General features: G+C 39.6%; 3 protein-coding genes and 1 non-coding gene across 6 annotated transcripts; 3 read left to right on the top strand and 1 right to left on the bottom strand.

Annotated features, from left to right (window-relative positions):
* Nucleotides 1-807: 807 nt before the first annotated feature.
* ndnl2 (necdin-like 2) lies at nucleotides 808-6720 on the top strand. 3 transcript variants are annotated; one of them, XM_077572162.1, is made up of 12 exons: nucleotides 1799-2160; nucleotides 2857-2893; nucleotides 3025-3098; nucleotides 3458-3577; nucleotides 3645-3708; nucleotides 4253-4332; nucleotides 4536-4630; nucleotides 4723-4799; nucleotides 4872-4914; nucleotides 4988-5050; nucleotides 5817-5931; nucleotides 6439-6720. In XM_077572162.1, the coding sequence occupies exons 1-12, from the start codon at nucleotides 2113-2115 to the stop codon at nucleotides 6526-6528; spliced, it is 906 nt and encodes a 301-aa protein (XP_077428288.1). In that variant the 5' UTR covers nucleotides 1799-2112; the 3' UTR covers nucleotides 6529-6720. The 3 variants fall into 3 exon arrangements, with proteins under 3 accessions (XP_077428290.1, XP_077428288.1, XP_077428289.1); XM_077572164.1 differs by lacking the exons at nucleotides 1799-2160; nucleotides 2857-2893; nucleotides 3025-3098 and adding an exon at nucleotides 808-953; XM_077572163.1 differs by lacking the exons at nucleotides 2857-2893; nucleotides 3025-3098 and having other exon boundaries at nucleotides 1807-2160.
* On the top strand, nucleotides 5562-5678 carry LOC144055844 (small nucleolar RNA SNORA11). Its single transcript, XR_013294946.1, has one exon. It is a non-coding gene; the product is annotated as a small nucleolar RNA SNORA11 (small nucleolar RNA).
* A 6266-nt stretch (nucleotides 6721-12986) lies between the features above and the next one.
* On the top strand, nucleotides 12987-18946 carry LOC144055282 (solute carrier family 22 member 7-like). Its single transcript, XM_077571122.1, has 9 exons — nucleotides 12987-13511; nucleotides 13604-13707; nucleotides 15415-15569; nucleotides 15679-15847; nucleotides 16565-16688; nucleotides 16766-16875; nucleotides 16966-17180; nucleotides 17250-17358; nucleotides 18582-18946. The coding sequence occupies exons 1-9, from the start codon at nucleotides 13131-13133 to the stop codon at nucleotides 18790-18792; spliced, it is 1578 nt and encodes a 525-aa protein (XP_077427248.1). The 5' UTR covers nucleotides 12987-13130; the 3' UTR covers nucleotides 18793-18946.
* A 258-nt stretch (nucleotides 18947-19204) lies between these two features.
* On the bottom strand, nucleotides 19205-20844 carry LOC144055514 (ATP-dependent RNA helicase DHX15-like). The gene is made up of 4 exons (XM_077571528.1): nucleotides 20512-20844; nucleotides 20345-20429; nucleotides 19623-19793; nucleotides 19205-19547 (listed from the first exon to the last, which is right to left on the bottom strand). Exons 1-4 carry the CDS (start codon nucleotides 20576-20578, stop codon nucleotides 19430-19432), a joined length of 441 nt encoding a protein of 146 aa, XP_077427654.1. The 5' UTR covers nucleotides 20579-20844; the 3' UTR covers nucleotides 19205-19429.
* Nucleotides 20845-21314: the final 470 nt, after the last annotated feature.

Genomic DNA, 21314 nt, shown 5'->3' with positions numbered 1-21314 from the left:
AGCTTAACTTCTTCCATCACGTCTACTACTCCTTCAGATAGCTGCTTCTCACAGAACAGGTCAGTCAGGACTATATGCCATCTGGAAACATCATCCTACCCGGACATTCCCTGTTCTTTGTCCCCACTTCCCTCCCTCAAGAAAGAAATACTAATATCTCAAATGCAGAGCAAAAAAACTAAACAAATAAATGGTGTTTTCCCCCAAGCTGTTGAAGCTATTGCCCCACCAAAGAAGACTGACAAAAAATGGTTTGTTAGTGAGTATATTGTCACCCCAAGGGAGCCACTCGATATAAATTGAGGGGAAACAAAATGGCAAGAGAGGTCAAACATTTACCTCCGTCCAATCCTCCCTTATCTGTGCAGGCAAAGAAAAATGAGCTGTTTGATTAGCTGTTTTGTCAACAGAAGCAGGATAGGAATGGCGTAGGTCGCCACTGATGACATGTCAGAGGCAACAGGCTAAACCAAGCCAATGATTGAGAGATGGAGCTGTCACAGCATATTACAAAATGGCAGCTTTCAAAGGCTGTTATTCTTTCTGACAATCATTAGAACGAAATTTAAAAAGATGAAGTATGCTAAGACAGCATGTGGAGATGAATATTATAGCCCATATGCCATATATATATATATATTATATTTTATATATATATATATATATATATATATATATATATATTATATTATATTATATTTTATATATAGACACACACACACACACACACTCACACGTACATCTGCTGCCCTCTACTGTACACACACACTCACACGTACATCTGCTGCCCTCTACTGTATGCTTCCATTTACTGGGGGAGGAGGGACTGAAGAGAAAGAAAACTGAAGAAACCTTGTCCTGTAAAGCATGATGGAAAAGCTGGCTGGTATATAATAGATGTCGTCCATCACATGGGAAGAGGCCGGAGTCTGCACAGGAGCCAAGACATGGAGGTATCATCTTGCAGTTCATCTAACGTGTAGGAAAGATAAAGTGTGGAGCGCTGCAAAGGGCTCTCCCTATCTAATAGAGCGTAGTCTTTGCTTCCAGGAAGATTTTTCTAAAGTGTACAATCTACAAAACATGTAGAAATTTTGAATGTTAACAACATCAACAACACAATTCCATCGGAAACGCGTTGCCTCTGACCGAAGCTCGACGTACAAACGGACTTAACATAGTCCGTGCGTGTACAACGTCCTCAAATCAAACGTGATTTCAATGTCGACCTTTCCAATCCAGATGATGGCGGTAATGCTCCGGAAACATTGATTTACAACCACGAAGAAGAAAAAGAAGAAGAAGAAGAAGAAGAAGAAGAAGAAGAAGAAAAAGAAGAAGAAGAAGCAGCAGCAGAAGAAGAAGAAGAAAAAGCAGAAGAAGAAGAAGAAAAAGCAGAAGAAGAAGAAGAAACTGAGTCATATATAAATGGATTAAACTTGCCCCTCTCGGTTAGAAGCCAGAGGACAGCCATCTTACTTTGCCACTGTTACCAACAACTGGTAGCCCTCGCTAAAAACACTTTATCAGTGCGTGTTTTACGCTAAGATCCCCGTATGGAGTAATGCGAGCCTCTCAATGACCGAACTTAACTGTTTGCATCACCATTCAGTTTGTTATCCCAGTATTATGAGTCGTGACTTACAGAGGTTAGGTTTACATTTCGCAAAGATGTTTTTTTGTTTTTGTTTTTACGGATGGGCTAAGCGTTCATTTCTTTGTTGATGGTTTTGACAATATGATACAGACAAACCTACCAGTAGCATTCGGAGATATACAACGTAAGTGATCACATTCTTAATGACGAAACGTGTATGTGCGTATCTCAGGGGCGTATTTGTACAACCGGACGCCACACACTGCCATTTTCGCTGTGAAGACAGGGGAAGACTACGTTCAAACATCGCAGAGAAATGTATTCAAGTTAGTCGCACATGGCGAGTGGCAACGCGAGATGGCCGCCGCTGGCTTCACTTCTCGATACGGCGACACAGCGTCATAAATCCATATATCTATACATCGGTGATCTTTTCACCACTATCGCACGTTGGCTAACGTTAGGCGGGTCAGCTAACAACAAGACTCCTCGCGTGCAAGTTATGATAAGGCACAATGTCGCAGAAAAAAAGATCCAATAGTCAGAGCTCCTCACAGGGTAAAGTAAGTCGACTCCCTCGTATTTGTAATATTCTCAAATTATATGGCAATAAATTACCCTCGTCATTGCTATCTTTGAATTCCATTTTATGTGTGTACAATTTAAATGATTGATTCATTCACATTAGACATTATAGTGATGGCAAAATGAAGCCCCATAACGCAGCCTAGCCCTGCAGGCAATACTTCACACACACGTCGGGGCTTCAAGATGATTCATTTCCTTGACTACGCCATCATGTGGACAGAAAAATGTATAACATGCTTGGTAGAGATGGGAAAATGAAGCCTCATGAAGCACTTTTACTATTTTTTTTTACTCCTCTAGATGGTGCTCTTGGTTCAAATATAAAGGCTAGTGCAATGGAAATTATTACATTTCCACTGCCTTTTTAAACCAATAGTGCCATCTAGAGGAGTCAAAAAAATATCACAAGTGCTTCATGAGGCTTCATTTTCCCATCACTAACTTGGTGCATGCAATAAAGTGGTGGGGTGTAAATCATGCTCTGAATACTAAAAAATATATATTAGAAGAGTGTTTTAACATGAATTGTTCTGTGTTACTTTGTCTATGTTTGTGCTTATGCAACAAGTGATAATGTGAAATAAGGAGGTAAAATAAAGTGCTTATTCATTTTTATTTAAAAACAATATTTTTTCCATAGTTTTATGACTCAGCGGTTTCTTTTTTTGCAGAGAATTTCACCTGCTTTTGAAAAAACTCCTTCACATGGTACTGATGAAGTGTTTCTTTGTTTTGAAAAACTCTTTCATGTGGTACTGATGAAGTGTTTCTTTGTTTTGAAAAAACTCTTTCACATGGTACTGATGAAGTGTTTCTTTGTCACTTTTATTTCGAACTAGACTCAAACCTAGTGAATCATTTCCTGAATCAGTCACGTGGTACATCCGCTTCGCGGGGCTTCAAACGTAACCACGTACGTCATCAACACGCGCATCGACTCGCCGTTCATGAACCACTCATCTACATTAGTCCGCACACGCTTCAGGGATTCGACCCGAGAAGCACATCACTAGACATATAACGCATACATTGTAATACTTTTTCAATTTATTTCTTAAAACTAGGACGTGTTCTTCGTCATCAGTAGGAGTGTTGAGAGTATAGCAAGGTGAATAACACTAACACGGTCAAACAGAAAAGAGTGGTTCAATCGGCACTCAAAATGACCTTTCAAATTAAATCCATCATGCTCATTTTATAGTCCATTTTTACTTATTGTGAAAAAATTTTATTCTTTAATAACAATTGTCCCAACTTTGTTTTCTCTCACAGAGACTAAGTGGCACGCAGGGCGCTGGAGGTGAGGATGAAGACGCAACGTTCACTCAGCCAATTACATCACAGGTCCAAAGGAGCCTCGAGAAGCTCTCGCCTGCCCAGGTTGACCAGAAGGTACGCACACAAATAGCTAACAGTGGAGGGAATTTTCGGTTTCACACAAATTGCTCTGTTTTTCCAGACAGCTGATGTGGTGCAGTACATCCTGGTAAAAGATCAAAAGAAGTTACCCGTAAGGCGAGCAGGTAATAAGCAATCAAGACACTCAATACATGTGAAACACAACGCTTTTAACTAGGTTCAACTTTGAGTCCTTTTCCACTCTTGCATGCCAGCCAACAATATTCTATCGCGCTTGTCCTAATTTGGACCAGCTGACGAGGCTTGTCCTAATTTGGACCAGCTGACAAGAGGCGGTATATATTGTGGACTTGTCTCACCACTTTTTGGCAATAGTCTTCAATGAAACTAAGTTGTTTTTGGAATGTGACGGGAAGCCTTAGTACTGATAGACAAACCACACAAGCACAGGGAGAACATTCCTGCAAAGATAGGAACGTCAGAGCTAAAATATGAACGCCGAACCGCAACATTGAAGCAGATGTGCTAACCAAATGTGCATTTGTGAGTGCTAACCATGAGGTTAGTCACAGTGCTGCCTGCATACATTGCAACACCGTTTTCTGTCGACCAAGTAACAGAAATCAATCCAAATATAACAATCAATTTATCTTACTGTTAGTGTCTTGCTTAAATGCAGTGACGAGGCTGATTTGTTTTTGGTTTCAGATTTGGTGAAGCACGTATTCAAAGAATACCGAAACGTCTACCCTGAGATCATGAAGAGGGTGGCGCGCACCTTTGAGCAGGTTGTCTCTTCTGTGAACTCCACTGGATGCTATAGCTGGAGCAAAATATTTATATTTTGTTATAAATGCTCGAAGAATGTCTTTTTCATTGTTTTTATAAAATTCTGTCAATGTTTTTGTTTTTCTCCTAAAATGCTATCTACGTATAGTAAGGAGCTAGTTACTATTACTAACGTTGTTTTTTTATGCATCCCCCTGTTAAGGTTTTTGGCCTTAAATTGATTAAAATAGACGCAAAGAATCAATTGTACATCCTCATCAATAAACTGGAGGTGACAGCAGAAGCCTCGTCCTTCAGGTAAGTCTTCCACAAATATCAATTTTTAAAAAAAAAAAATATATTTTTGAAAGCCTTCAAAGTGTCTCATCTTACTGACACGGTCACCGCAGCTCTGCCGACCCGAAGACGGGCCTGCTCTTTGTCATCCTGAGTGTCATCTTCATGAAACAGGGTTCGGCCAAAGAAGGTGAGCCGTCACGTCTCTGCCATGTCTGCGATTAAATGCGACTGAATCCGTCTTCTTGTTTGCGCCTGCAAGGCCTGATATGGAACATCCTCGAGAAGCTCTGTGTTAATCCTGCGTAAGAGTCCCGTTGTTTATTTTCCCAACGGCGCTTGACTTCCTTTTGGTGACGACACAAATCATGCTTGCAGAAAGAAACACGAGGAGTTTGGCGACGTGAAGAAGACGGTCACAGATGAGTTTGTGCGTCAGAGGTAACAATTGTGCTCACAATGGCAGTCTGGGTACGCGGTATAAGACGCCGATAAAGGCATCCAAGGTTAAATTCTTCCACAATTTTGCGATACGACCATCCTTCTCATCCGCATAGGAGTACCAAATCAATTTGTTCTTCTCTAGACGGGGCCAACTTCATTCTGGGGAGGAAAAATAATATAAATAAATATTATACCTATTTTAATAACTTGTTTATTTACTTTATATTAAACAAAAAAAGGCTTTACACAATCAAGAATTTTTGGGTCAATCAGCGAGTTTGAAAAAAAAAAAAAGTCCAAGCTGTGCTCTTTTAGCACGTTATGCTGATTTTTATAAACATTCTGCACACCATGTTATTGATTTTGACATGTGGAATTATTTGCTGCAAAATTATTTGAAATATTTTTGTAGTAAAGCATCCATTGTGCTTTAGTCAATATTTTCCTGCCTGGTTTATCCCCCCCCACCATTATTTTGGTTGCATTTTTGTTAATCGGAATTTCCATGCTGGTGTGTTCAGAGCCAGATTCTGTAAGACCATAGATTCTGGTTTATACCACACCACACAGCAACATGGAGGAAAAGTGCACATGCAAGGCATGAAGTCATTATGCGTCTGCACGCACACACACTCCACATACTTTCTTTTTCTTATTTTTTTTATCATATAATCACTACTGTAAGGCAGGTGTTAGCATCTCACAAAAAAAATACAAAGAAGCTAGTTCATGCATTGTGTTGTTTGTGTTCATGTGTACTCAGGTACCTGGAGTACGTACTTATCCCCCACACTGACCCACCTGAACACAACTTTGTGTGGGGTCCACGTGCTGATGCAGAAGTCTCCAAGACCAAAATCCTTCAATTTGTGGCTGAAGTAAGTATCAAAGCTGAGTGCAGGGATGATGTCATTTATGGGTTAAGGACTTCATGTATGTGCTTTCTCCCAGTAAGCTAATCAACTTCTGATTAGTTCTGATTTGGAAACACCCTTAGGGAACACTGGATATACAAGTCATCTTTTCTACAGTTTGTCATGCACTGACAGAGAAGTTTTATTTTTAACTCAGCACGAGTATTTTTGAAATCTGTCACAATTATCAGACAGCGTAAAGTTTTAGTTAAAGAAAAAAATATTTGTGTTCCCCTTTCCAGTGAATATTACCAAATATTTTAAATATTATCTCATTAACTGAAAATTGTGGTAAAGTCATTCAAATATCCTACACAGTAAATTCTGTACAGTAAATTTGCTTTAAATATTGCTGTGAATATTTAAGTGTTAGGGTAGAGAAGGGTATGAAAATGGATGGCCCAAAAGTCTTTTTGGTGGTTATTTGAGTAAGTATTTGACATGCCAGTGCTGCTTTGTGTTTGTTGTCAGCTTCATAACCAGGATCCTCAGGAGTGGCGAAATCAGTACACAGAAGCTCACAGTCAAGACAGTCAGGCAAGCTCCAGCAGCCAAAGATGATTTGTGCGGTAGTTTTATAACTTTTAATTGTTTTTTCTAAGATTGAATGTTTGTTCCCACAATGTTGACATATCTTAGCTTCTAACTTTTAAACTTTAAATACCCAACAGCGTACATATGGAATGTTTTTGTTTTAGAACCTAAGTTTACTGTTGTCGGTAAAATAAAATATTTTTGCATTTGGCCTTGTCATTGGTGCAAAGAATCAAACTTATTAAACATAGGTGGGGGAAAAAATCATGAGTGGTGAAATTGGTAAATCGTGTCAATATTTTTATCATTCCGGTAAAAGCTGCTAATTCACCAAATGAAATAAATTAAAAACATTTATAAATTTGCATATGTATTATACTGTACAGTGGATACATTAAGTCTACACACCCATGTTGAAATGGCAGCTTTTTGCAGCTTGTGCTGTAAGATGCCAACAAAATAATGAGAGGAAAACCCTATATATGCTCCGTATAGTCACAAGTGCATTTAAATTTTTCCATGACAATTTTCTTCAACATGTGCCCAAATAAAGACAGCAGTTCCAGTGGCAGAAAAGAAAAACATACAATGCTACTGTGATTACTTCCGTAATTACTGCACAAGGACTGTTAGCTGTTCAACAATGTGCCTGGCGCTGAACAGCGCACAAGGACCCCTTAGTAGTCTAACAATATGCCCAATGTAAAATACACTAACTCAGCACTGAACTAAAGCTAGCATTAACACAGCATTTTTCATCCACTGATGCCGTCACAACACAACAAAAAAGGTAAGGTATTCTTATTGTTTAAATACTCTACATGGTGTACATGTTTTTTATTTATTTTTATAAATAGACATTTTCTGTTTTTGGAGCTTGGGAACGGATTAATTGCATTTCCTATGGGAAAAAATGTTTTGGAGGTTGAACAATTATTATTAACTAATAACTATTATTGACTGTATTTTAGTCAACAAAAATAAATGTATATATTGAGTTCTACCCTTTCTTTTCTATTAATAATCAGAATTATAGGCGATGGGTGCCGTTTTTTGTCTCAAGCACCTGCCCCCAAAGATACGGTATCTGTGCATGTGCCTGGTTATTGAGCAGTATGAGCACATTTTAATATAAGTATCTGTATAGGCCAATTTAAAACATACGGGGCTATGGGGGACGACACAGTCCGACCCCCCTGGGGTTACTGTAGCATCATCTCTCATAGATCAGCTGGAGGTCCACAGAAGGCTCCTAGGATACAAGCTATACGCCATCTCCACTGCGTCCATGTTGGCCCATAGTAACGTGAGACTTCCGTTGACATTTTTGGATCCCCGTGGTGTTGAGCTTGACACGATATATGTTGACCTTGAGCCTCATTTAATGCAGGTTGTTGACTCGTATGACAAACTAAAGCGTTTTGTTACCTTCAGTGGAACGATTGATGGCTTTCAAGGCTCATGGTTTTATCATTGCTTGTTATTCCATAAGAGCTTTCAGGTTTCAAGTTTTTTTTTATTGTCATACCGACAACACACATTTCCACATGATATGCCACGAGGTTATAGGTTAGCCCAGTAAGTCCCATGAGTTGTGAAATTTGGAGAGGAGGCTCTGTCAGGAATCTCAGATTTTGACATTTCCACCTTAAGTGTACAATCAGGCTGAAAACGCATTTAAAGCAATAAAAAGTTCATTTTGGCTCTCACACCTAAATTAAATGTTGTAGACTCAAAATTGTTGCTGTATTTAGTGTATTCTAGCATCCTGAAGATGATTCCAGTTCATTTTGGCTCTCACACCTAAATTAAACGTTGTAGACTCAAAATGTTTGCTGTATTAAAAAAAGGAAGCGGTATGTTTTTTGTCCTAGCAGTGGAACAGTAGACCAGCCCTACACCCTTGGCAAGCTCCTGAAGGGCGCCCAACAAGTTAACAGCTGTTTTGTGGACTTGAAGAAAGCGGTCGACCAGTGTCAGAAAGTTCTGTGGGGGGTGCTTGTGGTTATTTGGACATATTTGACTGCATGTCATCCAACTGTGTCCGTGCTAGTGCATCTGCTTTAATGTCCTCTCTAGCACAGGCACTGTATTAGACCTTGTGGTTGGACGTAGGCCTGTCAATTGAAGGCATGATAAATGAAAATTATATCAATCATTCTGGTGGGTTGGAGCCATGCATGTGCAAACAGGCTAGAAGAGAAGAGCCTTCAAGATGTGCATCTGTCGCAGCACCTGGGTCGCATTTGCAATGAGTGAACCCTATTATTAAACTGGGAATTAAATCTTTCACAATGTGATATTGGACTTTTTTTTATCCTGGTGTGGCGCTACTATGCTCGTCTCAACTTATTTTATAAAATAACCAGCAATGAGCCAAACCATGAGACTTGGAAAGGCACCAATCGTTCTTTTGATTCATATACTGTTTAGTTTTTGGCATATGAGTCAACATGCCACATAAAAATGAGGCCCAGTGTTAACGTGCATACTGTATGCCGGGTCAAGCGATTTCTCTGACTTTGCTTAACACCACAGGGGTCTAAAAATGTCAACAGATGTCTCTCGTTATTCAGCTGATCCATGAGATATGATGCTGCCTCCAGAGGGTCGGACTGATTCGTCCTTTAAATTCCGAGTAGGCACCTATGGATACTTAATATAAAGCAGCCCACTGTGCTCAACAACCAGGCATGTGCACTGACATTTTTCAGGGTTTTCGAGAGAGAGAGAGGGAGGGGGCGGGGGTTCATCCATTGCCAGTGAATTAGATTTTAAAAAATAAGACCCAAAAAAAAAGGCATATACACTTCTTTCTGTTGACACAATCAACAAAGTCAACAAGAAATACTTTCATGATCTCACTCATAGACGATGATAGAGAATTTTTTATTAATTTGCTTTCTACATCATTTCTTAGTTTGTAAAATGCTGAGCCCATCAGAAACACTATAAAGGGAAATTAATGACAGAAAGGTCATTTTAAATTTATTATTATTATTATTTTTAATGTTGATGAATGCCACTTTTTTCATCTGGGGCAAAAAGACTGATACTTGTTGGTGCGCATGCAAATGCCTTAAATGGCTTTTATTTTTAAGTTTACCCTCGAAACCATCTCTGGCGGCTAACTTGACTTTGACTTCAGCAAGATAGCCGATCTATAATAATGAACTTTACTCTAAGTTACATTTTTTATGTCTATTACTTGATTACTATGAGTCAAAGTGTATGTTACATTTGTTTATAATTTACAAGTTTGTGGTTGTTGTTGTATAGCCTAATCTGGGGTTTTACATTATATGTTTGTTTATTTTAAGTTCTGGAATACAGAGGGATAATGAATGCAAGCCTTCCTAAATCTGGTTAAGCATCATGTCTTTACCTATGTATTTGCACGTTTTCCATAATAAGCGAAATAATAATAATGTGTCTGGTCAGTTTAAAATAATAATAATAATAATAATAATAATAATAGAAGAATGAACAGCGTGAGTTTTAAATTACAGTTTCATAAAGCATACAAGACAAATTTATTTATTTATTTATAAATCTGGAACTATTTTGAGGTAGCAGCCAGTCAGACATTTGCTGTTGTATAATAAATAAACTACTGGGTGGCTCAAGTTGACATTGCTAGTTTTAATTGAAAATCCCAAATCAATTGCATTAATTTGCCAATTCTTTCATTTTAAAATATCAATTCAAAAGCAATAAGCAAATTAGCTTATAAAAAACAATGTATATATACTCTACATTTATAGATAACATTTTACATGTTGTCCTTTTATATTTTTCTACATTCAACTGGATGTTTTAGGATATTGTAATAGCTATGTATGTAGCCCAGGGGTGGGCAAACTTTTTGACTTGCGGGCCACAATGGGTTTGAAATTTTGACAGATGGGCCGGACCAGGAGCATTTGGACCTCATAGCACAGTAAAAACACACAGATAAATGTACAACCCAATTTACTTATAGTGTGCACTAAGGACTGCGTTTTTCAAATGTGCAAAATCCACTTATTTAAAACAGCTTTTCCAATAGCTTCATTTTTATTCTTTTAGCTCAACTTTTGCTGTGTTTTTATGCTTTGTAAAGTGACCTTGGGTGTTCTGAAAGGTGCTGTTTTTAAATGAAATGTATAATTATTATTATTATGATTATTATAAAATTGCCCTAATGCAGGTAGTACGTTTGCCTCAATGAATATGCAAGATGCGGAATTTACACACTATTTGGCAAAGTGGGAGGAGAAATGCAAATAGATTATAATAGCACATACACTGTGATCTGTCAAACCTGGTGACTGCATCTATTATTAATAGATTTCAATTCAAGGCGTAAAGTTAAAGAATTTTTTTCCATTGGCCCACCCATTTTTAACCCGGGCCCACAATACGTGTGACACATGCGGCTGCATGATAGCTGCTGCTGCCTGTCACGCGCTGAGGACAAAGCGCGTACATCCAATCCGTCTCTGACCACTTTTCCATCTCCGTGGGGGACGCATAGCACACGGTGTTTGTGCAGCAGCTCAAAAAGAAGCCAAAAGCCAACGAGGAAACGCTCATAGAAGTGCTCGACACTGTTAGATATTATTAACATTTTAATACTTTATTTCATATATTAACCATTGTTATACATTATTAACATTTTAATTCTTTATATTAACCATGTTGAAATGTTTTATAGACGTGAAGTAGTGTTGAACTCAGTATAATTTGACCTTAAACTAAGCTGGAACATATTGTTAAGTCTAAAAAAAAAAAATTCCTTCTCAGTGTTCTCTGTGCGAAAACACATTTGGTCCTTGAGAACAGAATCTGCTTCAAACACACACCCCTGACTCTGTTTGCGCCATCGCTCACGGAAAAGTACCCAGAGAGTATGTTTTGTCTACAAATGAAAGAGAGGCGGTCGGTTTAACTATAAGAAGCCATTTTCCACGCGGAAGAGACACATTCGGCACTCTGAAATTCCACCTGTTACGTGATGTTTGGAGGCTGTCACGATGTCCAGAGATCTCTGTTTTTTTTTTTAATAAATCATCTTGCAAAGGTGTTTTTTCTTACAAGAAATCTGTTTCATATTTTTTGGAACACGCAAAGAGGACAAATACCTTTATTCCTCTTCAACGCACGCCCCGGGGATGTATTCACCAATATCAACAGTCTCCTGCATGCGCGCTCCTCACCTCACCCATGACAACATGTAGAAAGACTATCTTCAGCTGTCAAAAGGATCAAAACACGCAACAGTGCCACAATGTTGACTGATAGACTGAACTCTTTGTCCCTGCTTTCTTTCAAAAAAGAATTGACCGATTCTCTGGACTATCAGGACATTATTGCTGTGTTCAACACAAAACCGTGCCGTCTCCTGCTGTAAATGTCCAAATCCAGGAAGAATTGTATTTTATGAATCAGTTATCTTGAGTTAAGCTTACTGCCATTCTCCCGTTTATTTTAATAAATTGCAAACGTTGTTATGAATGTGCCCTGCGTATCTTTCTGTCCCCTTTCTGTGCGTAAACGAGCTTATCAGTGAGACCCCGACCCAGTGATCATATTTTCCGTCTGGCGCCACCTATTGGTGAAACGCGGACATTGCAGGGACAAAATAAAATTAATAAGATAAGATCCACTGATTGTCACACCCATTTAAGTGAGGCGAAATTTGTTCTCCGCATTTGACCCATCCCCTGAGGGAGCGGTGAGCAGCAACAGCGCCGCGCTCGGGAATCATGTGGTGATCTAACCTCCCGATTCCAACCCTTAATGCTGAGTGTCAAGCAGAGTGGCAATCGGTCCCATCTTTATAGTCTTTGGTATGACCCGGCCGGGAATTGAACCCACGACCTCCCAGTCTCAGGGTGGACACTCTAACCACTCGGCCACTGAGCTGAACAAAAAAAACAAAAAAAACAAAAATAAATAAAAAAATTGCATTTTTTTCTAGCCTTATTGGATAAGTTCGGCGGGCCGGATTGAAACGCATAACGGGCCGTATTTGGCCGTGATTTTGTGTTTCCTTGTTTTTGTTGATTAAAACCAAGTTATCCGCATCCTTGCCGTGGCTTTCCTACCTTCCTGCATTTGGGTCCTCCGCTCCCACACTGTGACAGAATCCCTAGTTAAACTAGTATAGTTATTTATTAATGACATCATAAACTGCGTCTTGGCTGGATGGAATTATGCAAGCGGAAGAAAAGTAGTTCCCGCCAACCTATCTTCCACACAAATTCTCAACAGTTCTGTTACTTTCTACTGTCATCTTTTACTGTATTTGACTTAAGTGTGTAGGCTAAATTATATTTTTCATTTGATAGCCGATTCCAATAAGAGCAGGCTGATATTCAGTATCAACATTGATCCTCCGCGCATCACTTGTCGGCGCGCTCACAAAAATTGGGCTGCACGTGACGAGACCGCAAGGGTCCACGCTATCGTCTTGCGGGGGATGAAAGATGTTACGTCACATGAGCCTGCCCCCTGTAGGCACGTGGAAATTATGAATTGCACTTTATGAATTCCTTGCCGAACTGCATCAGAAGTTGAAGTTCATCGCTTCCAAAGTCTCGATTACCTTTTCTCGTGTGAGAACGCTGCAGTGTGGAACACACATCATGAAGTTCGAGGACATCATCTCTGACATCGGCGGATTTGGGAAGTTCCAGAAGATGATCATCGCCATCAGTTTCTTCAGCCGCTTCACGCTGCCCTGCCACTTTTTACTGAACAGCTTCATCGCAGCCGTTCCGGCGCACCGCTGCCAAGTCGCCGTCCCGGACGACGGAGGGCTCTTCGGGAATCTGTCCCTGGCAGACAGGATCGCCGTCAGCATCCCGCTGGAGGAGGACGGCACCCGCAGCTCGTGTCGGAGGTTTGCAGAGCCTCAATATCATCTGTTGTTCAACACGTCTGACGTCATTCAGGCGCGGACCTTGCCCTGTCTGGATGGATGGGTGTATGATAACACCACATTCAAGTCCACTTTGGCCACCGAGGTGACCTACTAGCAGCCTATACTTTACATTTTGTCACTGGTTTTCCACTGTAAAAACAAAAACAAAAAAAAACATTAATGTGTTCCTACTAGTGGGATCTGGTGTGTGATAAAAGAAGCAGAAGCCAAACCACGGCCACGATCTTCTTTGTTGGCGTCATGTTTGGAGCTATTACCTTTGGAATTCTGAGTGACAGGTAATTTTCATGGTTATAAATTCACATAGCTACTTATCAAGGCTCCCTGAGGAAGTTATGGTCAGGACTGAACACTCTCTCCTCAAAAGTGTTTGTGTGTGTGTGTGTGTGGGGGGGTTAAGTCATTTCTGTCCTTAATTTGTAGTGATGGCAAAATGAAGGTTCATGAAGTATTTGCGATACTTTTTGACTCCTCTAAATGGTGCTGTTGGTTTAAAAATAAAGGCAAGTGCAATAAAAAATTATTACATTTGCATTGCATCTTTGAATCATGAGTGCCATCTTGAGGAGTCAAAAAGTATCGCAAGTGCTTCATGAAGCTTCATTTTCCCATCACTACTGAACACTCTCTCCCCAAAAGTGTGTGTGTGTGTGGGGGGGGGTGGGGTGGGGGGGGGGGGGTAATTAAATCATTTTTGTCCTAATTTGTGTGGTCAGTAAATTCATTTGGTGATTATGTTATCTTTTCACGAGATATGGACAAGTAATGTACTTTGCTCCCCCACTATTCTAAACACCGTATTCTAATTAATACTGTGTTTGTGGAAAACTAATTAAGCAAAAAAAGTCAGTTTTTATCCATCTCAGGAGGTGGCCATTTTGTCACTTATTGTCGACTAAAAAATTAAAGTACCACTGTCACGTGGCCAAACCCAGTAAACAGGTCAGCTGTGACGAAGGTCGTGTGAGACTACAAGATAAAATGAGATGGATGAAAAACAGGTGGATTTTGCTGTTTAATTAATATTCCACAAACAATATAAATCAGAACATTATGTTTATTGGGGGTGCATAGAATATATTATTGTAAAATATTTTTTTAGTTGACTTCCCTTTTAAAGCTATAGAAAGCCTTTTCATACAAAGATACTTGTTTTATCTTTTTACTATTGAGTTATGTCAAAATTTAAAGACATTCCATTGTGGAAATGTTTACTTCATTTTTCTGACATTTACCATAAAAGATCGTAAGATATGTTGAATCACCCAAAAGCAAGCATGGTTTTTTTTTTCTCATTATTGTCATTTGAGGGTAAAATAATTCAAGATAAGGAATTTGACGTGCATGTTGATTTTTGACCTTGTGAAAGACACACATCAGCACGCTGGTTACATGTAGTGATGGGAAAATGAAGCTTCATGTAGCACTTGCGATACTTTTTGACTCCTCAAGATAGCACTCATGATTCAAAGATGCAATGCAAATGTAATCAATTTTTATTGCACTTGCCTTTTATTTTTAAACCAAGAGCACCATCTAGAGGAGTCAAAAAGTATCGCAAATGCTTCATGAAGCTTAATTTTTCCATCACTAGTTACATGCGACTGCCATGCAGACATGGCGGGTTCGATTCCTGGCCGATCCCAAGCCAGGATTAAAAAAATTAAACAAATAACAAACTGTGTGTTGTTTCAAAAAGTGCAACTCGTATAAAAAATTAAAGTGATGCGCTCTCTGATGGGACAAGCTGAAAGTTACGCGATTATTCACTGTTTCTAAAAGTCTTTTAAAAGCTCTCTCACATTAGTCTTGAAATAAAGAATGAGGAGAGCAGTTTTGTTGATGACCATGAGAAGCGCCAAGGCATTGGGACAAAATGTCACCAGCTACTCGCAGGCCTATTAAGATTTGATTATAAAGAGAACCTACAGTACGGGTCAGCTAATGACTTGACCGCCATGTGTTGACTTCCTGGTCCTGCTCAGGTTCGGTCGGAGGATCATGCTGATGACATCGTATCTCTCCGGAATGCTGTTTGCTCTCGCCAGTGCTTTCGCCACATCCTTTCTGATGTTCGCAGTGCTGAGATTCCTTACCGGCTTTTGCCTGACTGGCATAGTCATCGTCTCCTTGGTTCTCTGTACAGTAATTCCAGATCCACAAATTGCTTTTTTTTGTGTTCACCTCAATCACTATTTGAAGTGCTTTATTTACCTATCCTGTATGTGTCTTTGTAAATCTTCATCCAGGTGTGGAGTGGGTGGACATAGAACACAGAAAGATGGTTGGAATAATGGACAGCTTGTCCTGGACATTTGGAAGCATATGCTTTGTACCCATTGCTTACCTTGTGAAAGACTGGAGGTGGCTGACGATTAGTGTCACTTTGCCCGTCATCTTGGGTATCTTCACGTGGAGGTAATATATATATATATATATATATATATATATATATATATATATATATATATATATATATATATATATATATATATATATATATACACACATATACATTGTGTCTCTGTAGATTATCAGGCTGTAAAAGTTGCAAAAGTTGAATCAAGGACAAGACGCTGTACAATTTTTGGTGGTTAAAAAAAGTAGAGATGGGAAAATGAAGCTTCATGAAGCTTCATGAAGCACTTTTAGTATTTTTTTTACTCCTCTAGATGGTGCTCTTAGTTCAAATATAAAGGCTAGTGCAATGAAAATGTATTACATTTCCACTGCCTTTTTAAACCAATAGTGCCATCTAGAGGAGTCAAAAAATATCACAAGTGCTTCATGAGGCTTCATTTTCCCATCACTAAAAAAAGGTTAACCTTTAATCCAAAAGGCTGTCCAGTAGTGATGGGAAAATTAAGCTTCATGAAGCACTTGCGATACTTTTTGACTCCTCAAGATGGCACTCATGATTCAAAGATGCAATGCAAATGTAATCAATTTTGATTGCACTTGCCTTTATTTTTAAACCAAGAGCACCATCTAGAGGAGTCAAAAAGTATCGCAAATACTTCATGAAGCTTCATTTTGCCATCACTACAGCCAGTTTCCTTGATTAATCTTTTGCAGATTTTGAAATTGTAGAGAGGCTTCGTTTTTTTTGCGTGCAATTTTGCATTTGACCACCAGGTGGATGCCAGAGTCAGCTCGATGGCTGATTGCCAATGGAAAGCTGGAGGAAGCTCACGTGTGTCTCACCAAATGTGCCAAAATGAACGGAACTGAGGTGTTGTGTCAAAGACTTCAACCTGAGGTTCGTATAGTCCTCATAATGATGGTCGCGTTCCAATCATTCAAAATCATCAAGAATGTTCCTTTTACGATCTCCAGACTCTGTCCTCCATCGTGATGGCAGAGAAGAAAGGCCGAGTGTATTCCTACCTGGACCTGATGAGAACACCTAAAATGAGAAGACTGTCCTTATGCACTGGTTCACTTTGGTCTGCGTGCAAGATAAATAAATGATGATCTCCAGATTCATGTGTGGGTTAGGGTGACATCCCGTTAACAGTCCACTTTCTCTTCTCTAGGCTCAGTTTGGCAATCGCATTCTACGGCATCACCTTCAACATCAGCGGCTTTGGCCTCAATGTTTACCTCACTCAATTGCTCTACTCTTCAGTTGAAGTGCCGGGCAAATTGTCCATTTTGTTCCTACTGGACACGATCGGCAGAAAGCGCACACAGGTGGGAATGTTGATGATGCTCGCGGTCTCTCTGGGAATCAACATTGTGATACCAAAAGGTTGGTGTTGCTACATTTCCACCGATTGAAATGTTGTCCTACTTAATGATGGCTGTGACCCTCCCCCAGATATGTCTACCTTGAGAACAGTGGTGGCAGTCATTGGAAAAGGTTTTGCTTCAGCATCATTTGGAACCACTGTGTTCTATTCTTCGGAACTGTTTCCCACTGTCGTCAGGTGCGCTTGCATATCTTATGTTTCAACAGCAGACTGTCAGTATTTGTGCACTGACTGAAAAAAAAAAAAGAGTTACATTTTAATATCTTGGGTGACGTGTCATTGATTGTGAAGAGTTGGAAATTGGAACAATTACAAATGTAGTTTTGAACAATGGCTCAACTGTGATAGGTGCTCCTGTGCTGACCCAGATTACAAATATTGAGAGAAAAAAAATGGAAATATGTGTATACATTTAATATTTCTAAATATCTAATATGATATCCATTTTCTGATGCAAGCATTTCTCTGATACTAAGTGAATTTCAGTAGTTGGTTTCAAAAAGTTCAACTCAGATTTATTAAACACGTGCAAAGAAGTGGAATTCTGAAATAATTTCATGAATATTCAAAATCATTTTTTGTACGAATTAATTTTTGAGAATTTGGGGTTTTGGTAGCTCTAAGGTATAATAATCATGGAAAGAAGAATATTTAGCAGGGCTTAAAGTAAAAAAAAATAAAATAAAAAATCCTGAGCCTGAACTTTTTCCAGGAAGCGGTAGTGCAGGGTCCAACGTGCTCGTGATTCGTTGTTCGACCGTTATCAAGCCATCGCAATTGGATGCGTGGCCATTTGGGAAACTCATGAAATTCCCGTTGGCCAGTCCTCTCCAAGTGTCAGGTCATCTCTTTCATTATCCATTAATATTTTGTATAGTAATAGTATAGCACTGTGGGTTGCCGTCCCCTCTAGTGCTGCAGCTTTCGAATATTTAGGTATTCAAATATCCTACGGAAAATTCTATGGAATAATCAGGTATTTGGATACAAATAATATTTTAGCATGGTGAAAGAACAATTATGAATACAGAAGACATTAAAAATATATTTTCACTTAATAATTATCGACCGTTTTATTTTATTTTCGAGTCAAGTCATCCGTTGCGCAGCGACTGCCAAAACGCTTCCGGGAAAAACTTCAAAATAAAAGCATTTTTGGTCGGCCTTCTCTCCGCATTGGTGGTGTTTTGACTTCGCTGGATTTGTCATTGCACTGGTGGCTCTTACGCCGGAAATCCGGCACTGTGCCGGAGTACTTTAAGTCCTGAATTAGATTAACTTGAGCTTCTTGTAACCAGGTAGTGACCCATTTCCATCTGTGCAGCAAAACAATGCCAGTAACAGGCACGTATAGCTTTATTGGCAATACCAAAAGTTCTACTGTACTGTGTATTTTGCAGACAGAACGGGATGGGCTACAACTCCTCCATGGCCCGAATCGGTGTGGCCCTCGCTCCTCTGATCCTTTTACTGGATGAAGTGTGGAAGGATCTCCCCCAGATTGTCTTGTTCTCCTCAGCTATCCTGGGGGCAGCTGCGGCATCGCAGCTGTCGGAGACACGCGGCCGGTGCCTTCCGGAGACTATTGAGGATGTTGAGGGGAGGCGATAGGCCGAAAGACGGAGACTGCTGGGAGTTTTACCTGTTAGGCTGCCTCCGAGTAAAATTTCATCATAGCTGTGAAGCTGGACCAACAGGACTAAAAGACAGAACCTTTGTCATCTCTCTTTTTACTTTCAAGGACAACTCCTGTGCAAGGCCAAGTGTCAGGGATCAAATGAAATTTGGGGGGGGGGGGGGGGGTGTTACTGTCGGGTGCCATTTTTAACCCAATATCCTCACTCATGTAGTTATTACTAGAGGACTGGATTCAACTGGCAAATAAATGCTATAGAATAAAATTGATTTGGAATACATCAAGTGCATTTTTTTATACGTAGTAATAAAAAGGTTGTAAGTCAAAGTTCCTTTTATTAAAGAAACAAAGCCAGCAACTCCCTATAGGAAATCATCAAGACAATAGTCCTTTTGAAAATATTTATAGCGATCCAACGCTTGCTGATACTTCATTACAGTTGAAGAATGGACATCAATGTGAGGAGACAACTGAAAGCTAACAAAATTTATATAAAAAACAAAAAAAAAATCAAAATGCTAAATAGCCAACAGTTTTAATATACAATGATACAGAAAGATCTAAAACTATATTTTACGCTGTCATTTTCTTAGGACACTTACTGGTTAATTTTTAGTACTGGGAATACTCCTTGCTCTCTAGTTTGGCAACGATTCGCTCCAGCTGTCGTTTAGCTTCACATTGTGGGAAGTTACTCATTTCATAGTACTGGGGGGCAATCTTGACCAGCCTGCAACAAAAGCGATAGAATGAGGAACCTTATTTGAACCGACAATTAATCATCCTCCTGCTTTCTGCTACTCACCACTCTGGTTTAATGTCTGTGCAAGTGCGGATGTAGTTTTTTAGTGGTGAGGACAAATTCGTTGTAGAGCACCCATTCGGGCTTGTGGTCCTACACTGTGGATGGGTGCAGCTGGACCACTTGGTTGTCTTTGACTGTGAGGTAATGACCGGTTCGCTCCAGATGAGCCACCTGCAGAACAGACAGAAAGTCAATGGAACGTAAAATTCGCTCTATTTAGCCAAACTGTATACCTGCCGCATCCACCACATTTAAAAAAAAAAATGCTGAACTTTCATCAAAAAGTATTTGCCCCCCTTGAATTTTTTATTTTTTTGCATACTCTCTCCACTTTAAATGTTTGAGATCTAACAAATGTAAAGATCAAGAAAACCGAAGTAAATATAAAATGCAGTTTTTAAATGATTTGATTTATCAAACAAAAATAAACTATTCAACGCTACTTGACTGTGTGTGAAAAAGTACTTGTTAAATGGTTTTGCATCATTGCATTAGACGCGCTAATTTCATTTAGCTCATCTAGTCAGCTAGCAGACTTTTTTTCGACAATGAACCCTTGCAGCTTGAAGCAAGAACACCACCACTGTTAGATATCTGCTCAACTAAACTGCACATTCAAGGGAGGGCAAAATAATAATTGGAGGGAAAAAAAGTACTGCTCGTTCCACATGAGTGTGCGCTTCAGTGTGCATGGATTTGCTTTGGAAAAGGCTGCAGCTTACAGTCTGAACTTTAGCACGTTGTCGGCGGACATCAGCGAGCGGTAGTTGAGAAAGTTGTCATAGCACCACTGGTTCGCCTCGTGGTCTGGGGAGAATTAAAAAAAAACATTGTGAATTTTCACGCGGGGTCACTGTACCAAACATGCCCGTGAGTGGGTGCCGCTCACTTTGCTTGAAGGCGTGGTAGACGTTGAGCAGAGTCAAGTGGTCGCCGTCGATGTGGGCGAACCTCATCTTGGACTCGTCGGCGGCCTTCTTAGCCTCCGTGGGGCGCACAAAACACTGTGGGACTAAACAAGGTTGGTATGGGCCCCAACAAAGCCGCCCATAGGGATGAGTCAAAAATTCCCAAAACAACGGAGAAAAGCCTAAGACGTGACAGCTTCAAGTGGCACGACCACAAGCTCTATCGAGGGGGGCCTGCAGGCTTAGCTTGGAGGGGGTTGGGGGAAGCTTATTAAAGCACATCTGGAAAATAATTAAATAAATCTACAAAATATGAGGAAAATTGTCCATATTTAACAGACATCCGTACACTAGTGAGAAAAAGATTTGTGTTTTGGGGGTAAAAAAATTACATTTTATTTAGACAATCCTTTTGTTGATTAGGAGTTTACACTACATCACAGCAGAAATAGTACTATTAAGTCCACTGTCACTGTCTTTCAAGCTTATTTAAAGAGCTGCTAAAGTGAATTTTGATATTTATTTCTAAAGACATTATACAGTATATGAAGATACTGAAAATGTCCAAAGATTGAGAACTAAGTAATAGTACTGAATCCTTAAGATATAACGTGAAACTCTTTTTCACCATTTCAGGTGTCCGAATTTTTTGGGTGTGGCTAAAAAAAAAAGTCCAGTGATGCACATGGGCTTGGCCTGGCGTGAGTTACTTTGTTTTTTTGTTATACCTACCACTTAATCAGGCAGTTACAGCCGCTAGCAATTTATGGCTACAACCTGAAAA

The sequence above is a fragment of the Vanacampus margaritifer genome, chromosome 7 (genome assembly GCF_051991255.1).
Source record: "Vanacampus margaritifer isolate UIUO_Vmar chromosome 7, RoL_Vmar_1.0, whole genome shotgun sequence".
Classification (NCBI taxonomy): Eukaryota; Metazoa; Chordata; class Actinopteri; order Syngnathiformes; family Syngnathidae; genus Vanacampus; species Vanacampus margaritifer.
The sequence above is the reverse complement of the archived record's forward strand: the minus strand, read 5'-3'. Positions and strand labels throughout refer to the sequence as shown.